At 59.8% G+C, this 7,867-nt stretch overlaps 1 protein-coding gene across 1 annotated transcript in view; it reads left to right on the top strand.

The window, feature by feature from the left end:
• Positions 1 to 7,867, top strand: part of PRR5 (proline rich 5 (renal)) — a 58,922-nt gene that overhangs the window by 46,249 nt on the left and 4,806 nt on the right. The window contains 2 exon segments of the mRNA XM_011934800.1: positions 2,131 to 2,188; positions 7,589 to 7,680. Of these exon segments, the coding sequence (XP_011790190.1) occupies positions 2,131 to 2,188; positions 7,589 to 7,680 (150 nt within the window).

Here is a 7,867-nt window from a genome sequence, read left to right as displayed (position 1 = left end):
ATTACAGGCACCCACCACCACGCCTGGCTAATTTTTTTTTTTTTAGCGCAGATGGGGTTTCCCCATGTTGGCCAGGCTGGTCTCGAACTCCTGACCTCATGATCTGCCCAACTCAGCCTCCCAAAGTGCTGGGATTACAGGAGAGCCATTGCGTCTGGCCAAGATGCAGTAAATTCTTAGCGCTGTGCCTAGCACGTGATCAACCCCAAGTGTTGTCACTTTCTCCCTCCCCTCAAACTCCTGGGATGTCCACGTAGGTTTGGGGTGTGCGTGGTCCCACTGAGCTGCACAGCGGCGATGGTGGGTGTGCCGTCAGCATCACCCAGTGTCTGTCCCAGGTACTGCGGCATTTCACCTTTGCTGCACCTTCTCTGGCCAATAGGCCTGCACCGAGGATGCACACGCGTGCGGTGTGGTGGAACCTGCCGCTTAGAGAGGTGAAACGACCTGCCTGAGGTCACACAGGGAGGGAGGGCAGCCAGCGAGTCCTGGCCCGGTGCCCCTGTAGCTTCTAGGGCTGCTGCGGTACCCAGGGCCTTGCTCAGCTCAGGGGCGTCTCATGCAGGCTGGGAGCAAGGCACCCACCTTGCCAAGTGAGTAGGGTTGAGGATGATGAACCCGTGGTCCCTCGCATCATGTTGTTTTAGGGGTTTAAAAAAAATTGTTATTTAACAGTTTTATTGAGATATAATTCACATGGCATACGATTCACCCTTTTAAAGTGTACAGTTTAATGGTTTTTAAAGTGTGTCTTTTTTGAGACAGGGTCTCACTCTCTTGCACAGGCTGCAGTACAGTGGCGTGATGATGGCTTACTGCAGCCTCAACCTCCCAGCCTCAAGAGATCCTCCCATTTCAGCCTCCTGAGTATCTGGGACCACAGGCACACGCCACCTGGCTAATTTTTTAATTTTTTGTAGAGATGGGGTCTTGCTCTGTTGTCCAGAGTCTGTTCTTGAACTCCTGGGCTCAAGCGATCCTCCTGTCCCAGCCTCACAAAGTGCTGGGATTATAGGTGTGAGCCACTGCACCCAGTGAGTTTTTAGTATATTCACAAAATTGTACAACCTCACCCCATCTAATTCTGGGAGTTTTTCATCACGCCAAAAAGAAACTCTGTACCCATTGGTAATCCCTCCCCCCGCCAAGCCCTCCCCAGCATGAGGCAAGCACATGTCTCCGGATTTGCCGATTCTGTACATTTCTTCTTCTTTTTTTTTTTTTTGAGACAGAGTTTTGCTCTTGTTGCCCAGGCTGGAGTGTAGTGGTATGATCTCTGCTCACCGCCACCTCCGCCTCCCAGGTTCAAGCGATTTTCCTGCCTCAGCCTCCTGAGTAGCAGGGATTACAGGCATGTGCCACCACGCCTGGCTAATTTTGTATTTTTAGTAGAGATGGGGGTTTCTCCATGTTGGTCAGGCTGGTCTCGAACTCCCGACCTCAGGTGACCTTCCGGCCTCAGCCTCCCAAAGTGCTGGGATTACAGGCAGGAGCCACCGCGCCCGGCCGATTCTGTACATTTCGTACCAGTGGCATCACATGGCGTGTGGAGTCTTTTGTCTGAACTCTTTCTGTCAGCATCAGGTTCTTTCTCATTGGAGCGCAAGTCAGTGCTTCATTTCTTTGTGTGGATGGGCCACATTTTGTGGTCCATTCTTTCGTTGGCGGATGCTTAGGTTGCTGAGACCACATAGCGTGCTTCTCAGCCGAGCCACCTCAGGCAACGCGTGCAGGGTCCCTGAGGTAGGGTGGCAGCTGACAGGCCCCGCCTTTGGTAATCAGAGCCCCCTCTTGCTGCAAAGTGCTTGCAAAGTCCTTTCTTCACTGTGGGACGTGCCAGGCTTCTGCCTGCCCAGCTGAGCCCAGTGCAAGGGGCTCTAGGCCCTGCCCATCTCTCAGGATGTCCGTGTGACCACCTCCTGTCCCGTGACAGCCCAGGGTTGGGTCAGTTGCCCCCTGAGAGAACCGATGCTCAGGCCCTGCAGCAGGTGGACTGTGGGGCCTCGGTGAGTCTCCTCCCCCTTTAAGCCTCGGCTGCTCACTGGTGGATGGACTCTCGGGGGCCCTGCTGGCCAGGACACCCCAAAACATCCACAAGGGTGGTGACACCCCTTTTGTGTTTACCTTCAGAACCAGCTGCTGACAAAAGGCATGGTGATCCTTCGGGACAAGATCCGCTTCTATGAGGGTGAGTGTGGGCCCCGTGGCGGCCACTCTGGACCGTGCTGGGTGCTGGCTGGTTGCTGGGCCTCACGCTGGGGCCTCTCGGTGCAAGGTGTGGCTCTCTGGTCTGGAGGACTTAGAAGGACCACATACAGCCTTGGGGCGGCAGGACCGAGATCCCTACCCAGAGGGGACCCTGGGAGAGGGTCTGCCCCTCTGAACTTGCTGGAGCCGAGGAGGGCTACGAGACGTCGGGAAAAGCCGTGCTTCCCCTCCCTGCCCACGGGGCTTTCCGGGCCTAGTGAGTTCTGGTCCCGCAGCCTGGAAGAAGCCCTGTCCTGGTCTTTGCAGTCAGAGGAGAAGTGGGTTCGGGCTGAGGTCGCCGATACTCACAGAGGAGGGAACAGGGTCCGGGGCTCAGCTGAGTTTTCTCTGTCGAGGCTCCCAGCTACTCACGGGGACCTTCAGGTTCTTGTTCCTGAGTGGGAGAGCAGTGATGAGAGGTGATTTGCCCACAGCTGCCGTGCACGTCGGGGTGGAGGCGGGCCTCAAACCCAGGTCTGCCTGACTTTAGGACACACACCCTTTGCCCTTCTCATGGCAACGGGCGAGGTCCCTGCTGGCTTCACTGTGCAGGATGGGCGGGCTCCCTGTGGCCGAGAGCCTCGGGCAGCAGCAGAAGTGTGTGCAACCTTGCAGGAGCGAGCTGCCCTGGGAGCAGGGTCAGCTGAGGGGGGCCACTCAGTTCCCACGGATGCTGCTTTGCTCAGGCTGTGCTGAGCACCCGGCCCTGTGCTGGCGTGTGCGTCCCTCCCTGCTAGACTGTCCCGAGTGTTTCATATCTAATAACTCATTTGATTTCCACAACCCTGTGAAGAAGCCACCATTGTCAGCACTGAACATGGGAAAGTGAGGCACGGTGTCCCTCCCAGGCGACATAGCTGCTCCGTGGCAGAGCCAGGGTGCCAAGCAGGCTACCGGCTCCCAAACCCATACTCTTCACTCTACTGCCCCAGGCTCCTCCTCCAGGCCTCCCTCTGACCCTGGGAAAAAGAGGTATTAGCCCACTCCACAGAGGAGGACCCAGGCCCAGAGGCCTGGCATGTTCAGGGGACCTTGGAGCTGCGTGTCATGGTCCTTCCTCACCTCCAGTGCACATGTTGGGTGGGGCCAGCCAAGACAGGAACACGAAGAGAGGCTATGAGAACCATCAGACCGTGGGGGAGACACGGGGGTTCTGGGAAGGCTTCCTGGAGGAGGCAGCATCTAGGCTGGCAGGACAGAGCTGTGAGCATTTGGCACCTGAGGAAGATGCCCGCCCACTCCCCTTGCCTGATGCAGCACATTCCAGTGGTGCCTGTGCTCCCCACCAGGTCTGGCCCAGGGGAGCTGGGGCTCTTAGAGAAGGGAGTTTTGTGTGGCTTGAGTGGAGCTCTGTCCGGAGCAGCCTCCCAGCAGTGGTGCCTGCCCAGCAGAAGGGGCAGAGGGCAGCCCTGAGAGGCCCAGCATCCTCTTCCACCTCGCCAACCCTGCCTGGTCTCCCCAGGCCTCAGGGACAGGCACTGGGCTCTAAGCTGGGAGTCCAAGGCCTTGGCCTCCAGTTCCCACGTAGCTGCAGACACACGGTTTCCTCTCCGGCCTCAGCACCCCTGTCTTAGCAATGTGGGGTTGAACAGTCTCTGTCCACTTGAGTGTTCTCTCAATGTCAGGCCTGGGTGACCTGTGGGGCCCCAGAGATGGAGGAGACCCTGGCCCTGCCCTGCAGGGACTCACAGCCCAATTGGGGACACAGACACGGACAGAGGGTGATGGTCCATTGTGATGAATGTCAATGTGAAGGAGTGTCCTGGAGAAGAAAGGGTTCATTCTACCTTGGCAGTCAGAGAGGGCTGCATGGAGGCAGTGGCCCTTGAGTAGGGCCTCACAGTGTGGTCTGTTCAGGGGAATGTCTAGTCCCTTTCAGCCCCATGCAATAGGGGCATAGCCAAGTCTATACCCTGATGGGTGGCCCCAGGGGCCTCCCCCTTCCTGCCCCTCACCCCTGCTTGAGTTCCAGTGGGAGCTGTTCACCTTGAGCCTGCTCCTTGCAGCTGTCCCTACAGAGCCTGCAACTCTGCTGGAGGGTGGTGATGGCCCCCCGTGGGGCAGCCCAGGACCTTGCCCCCTGCCCTTTCTCTGCCTCCAGGGAGGCCTTGGACTTCAGCCCCTGGGCAGAGCGGGTCCTGGAAGCAGAGAGCCTGGAGGAGTGGCCTTGAGGTGGAGGGCTCCCTCCCTAGGAAGGGGAGGAAGGCTGGACTGCGGCCGGGGTTGTTGTTCGATGGCCTCTGTGCGGCTTAAGGGAATCGGCTCCAGCTGCAGCCGGGCAACTCCTTGGCAACCTGAAACTTGTGACCTCTGGGCAGGAGCTCCTGGTCCTCTGCCGGGCCCTGAGATCTGCCGTCACTTGTCCACCAGGGAATCCAAACCCAGCGTGGGTCACGTTACCCAGCTGTGCTGCTTTACACACTTGCCTCCATGCCTGTGCCTCGGCCGTTCCTGCGCCAGACACCCTTGACCTGGTCCACCCAGCGCGTGGTTTTTTACACTGCCCTGTGCTCCTTCCTGTTCCTGGGTCTCCCGACAGGGACTGAGACAGCGTTATTCATTTCCAGGGCCTGCACAAGGCCCTCAGCACTCAGATAAAGAAAGGAAAGATGGACCCCAGCCTGCGCCCACAGTGAGAACCGCAGGGTGGGAGCCAGCGTGGAGCTACTGCGGGGCCGCTCACCTGCATCAGCCCCTGCTACTGCTGGGCTGGGGTCAAGGCACGGCGCACACGCACTCCGGCCCCATCCTGCCAACAGCAAACGCCCAGTGCTGTTTAATCTCTGCTTTCCACCTGTCCACGTGGGGACGTGTGTCACACCCTTTCATAGAGGATGCCACTGAGTCCACCTGGAGGAACTTCCTGGGGTCGCCCCGTGCCTGCCTCTGACTAACCCTACTGCCCCACAGAGGGGCCCCACAGGGCTGTCCCCAGCAGAGAGTCCCACCAGCCACGAGGCTGCCCTTCCTGGCCTCTTGTCACCGTGTGGCTCCAGCTGGGGCCTGGATTCTGTTTTACAACATCTGCTTTCCGCAGCATTTCCGCCCCGTGGGCTGGAGAACAGCCTGCACTCAGCAGAACGCGGGCCTGGCCGGTGCCCAGAGCCACCCCCCGGCTGGCCTGGGAACTGAGCCGCCTTTCTTCCTGCCGCGGCGGAGGGGAACTGAAGGGACTTTGTGTGCGGGCACCGTTTGGCGGGGTGGTGAGCATCCGCCCGTCCGGGCATTCCTGCTGGCCCCCGTCGCCCTCGGAGCCAGGCTTGGGCTACCCGGGAGGGCAGAGGGCTGGCCACCGGGCCGGGAGCCGAAGATGGGGACCAATACAGCTCGCCCCCAGCCCCAGGGCTGCTCCTGTCTGGGTCCCACTCCTAGTGCCCTCGAACCTACATGAACCTGGGGGCTTCCAGGAGTGGGGGCAGGGCCCAGAGAGTGAGGAAAAGAGGCAAAGGTCCCTGTTCAGCCTCCACGTTCCCATGGAAACCTCAAAGCAGTTCTGGCCGGGGGGGTGCAGCCTGAGAGACAGCCGGCGATGCTTTCCTCTTCACTCAGAGGCGCCCACACCAAGATCTCTTTCGCCAGTTGCTCATCTGGCTTCCGGGGGACAGCAGAGGCCTTGGGGACATGCCCTTGGACTGTGCATCCCTGGACCCAGCAGCCCTCATCCCAGTGCCGCTCAGTCCAGGCAGAAAGGCCGAGGGTTCCACACGTTGCCCTTCCCACCGGAGCTCAGAGCCAGCTTGGGCGGCTGTGCCCATCCCACAGGGGTCACTCACCCAGTGGATGGCACTGTTCCTCCCAGGGCCAGCAGAAATCCTGCAGAGCTGGTCCCGATGTCTGCTACCTATGTATCTGCTTCAGAGGCTCACCTGTCGAGATGTGCCCCCATACCACTAAGTCTGGCAAGCCCAGCTTGGATCGCCCCTCCTCGCGCAGCCCTCCCTGCCTGACCGTCTGCACCTTCTCCCCCCTCGGACTTGGTGCTGCTATTGGAGGTGGTCTCCGTGGCTCCCCAGACCTGACCACAGGCAGCCTGAGCTGGCCTGGCCCTGGGTCCTCCGGGCGACTGACTGTGGTGCGCCCTTTCCTCGGAGGCTCAGCCTCTGTCTGCTTGATGGGGTCAATCACTGCTAGCCACTGCCCTTATGATGCTGCTCAGTGTCCCACTGCCCTGCCGGGTGATGGATCGGTGGCTGTTTGGGGCTCAGCTGGGTCCCCAGTGCCCACTGTCAGGGCTAGCACAGAGTAGGTGTTGTGTAAATGTTTGTTGGAGGGGCAGGCAGTGTGGGGAAAGGAGGGCGGAGGTCGGTGGGTAGGTGAAGTCAACTGTTTAACTGGGTTGTTAGGAGGATCTGATGAGACTAGGGTGTGAGCTGAAACTGCTGTGCCAATCACGCCTGTGTGGGTCTCACCTGTGCCAGGTGTACCTGTGTGAGTCTTACCTGTGCAGGTCTCCCCTATGCGGTCTCACCTGTGCCGGGTGTACGTGTGTGGGTCTCACCTGTGGGGTCTCATCTGTGCCAGGTGTACCTGTGGGGTCTCACCTGTGCCGGGTGGACCTGTGTGAGTCTTACCTGTGCAGGTCTCCCCTATGCGGTTCTCACCTGTGCCGGGTGTATGTGTGTGGGTCTCACCTGTGGGGTCTCACCTGTGCCAGGTGTACCTGTGGGGTCTCACCTGTGCCGGGTGTACCTGTGTGAGTCTTACCTGTGCCGGGTGTACCTGTGTGAGTCTCACCTGTGCCGGGTGTACCTGTGTGAGTCTCACCTGTGCCGGGTGTACCTGTGTGAGTCTCACCTGTGCCGGGTGTACCTGTGTGAGTCTTACCTGTGCCGGGTGTACCTGTGGGGTCTCACCTGTGCCGGGTGGACCTGTGTGAGTCTTACCTGTGCAGGTCTCCCCTATGCGGTTCTTACCTGTGCCGGGTGTACGTGTGTGGGTCTCACCTGTGTCAGGCGTACGTGTAGGGGGTCTCACCTGTGCCAGATGTATACCTCTGTGGCTCTCACTTGTGTGGGTCTGGTATGTGACAAAGGCCTGGGAATTGGTAGCTGTCATCTGCCAGGAGCAGACCCTGAGCCAAGTTCCCTGTTCTCATTTCGTGCCGTCGGCTCTGGGAGGCTGATCCCTTAGCCCTATTTTATAAATGGAAGACAGAGGTTAAGCAGTGGGCCCAGGGCCGCAGAACAGCTGAGCTGTGGAGCTGGACGTCGCTTGGGCAGGTGCCTCCAGGGGCCTGAGCCCAGGCCCTCCACTCCCGCATCCTCCGATGACCCATCCTGGGTGAGTGGAGGCATCTGCCAGAGCCAGTCAGTCCCAGTGGTGACGGCCCCCCTGCCCACAGGACAGAAGCTGCTGGACTCGCTGGCAGAGACCTGGGACTTCTTCTTCAGTGACGTGCTGCCCATGCTGCAGGCCATCTTCTACCCGGTGCAGGTGGGCGGCCCAGCCCCAGGGAGGGAAGCCTAGTGCCCCTGCTGTGCCCACCCTGGCCTCACTCTACAGAGGGGGGCTGCCGGGCTGGGGGACGCACACCTGCTCTGTGCTGCTCTCCTTGGGCTTCCTGAGTTGCTCAGAGCCTGTTTCCACCCTTCAAGCTGCAGATATGGACACCTCCCTCCCT

The sequence above is a fragment of the Colobus angolensis genome, unplaced genomic scaffold (assembly GCF_000951035.1).
Source record: "Colobus angolensis palliatus isolate OR3802 unplaced genomic scaffold, Cang.pa_1.0 Scaffold138, whole genome shotgun sequence".
Lineage (NCBI taxonomy): Eukaryota > Metazoa > Chordata > Mammalia > Primates > Cercopithecidae > Colobus > Colobus angolensis.
Note: the sequence above shows the minus strand (reverse complement) of the source record. Positions and strands in the feature narration are given on the sequence as shown.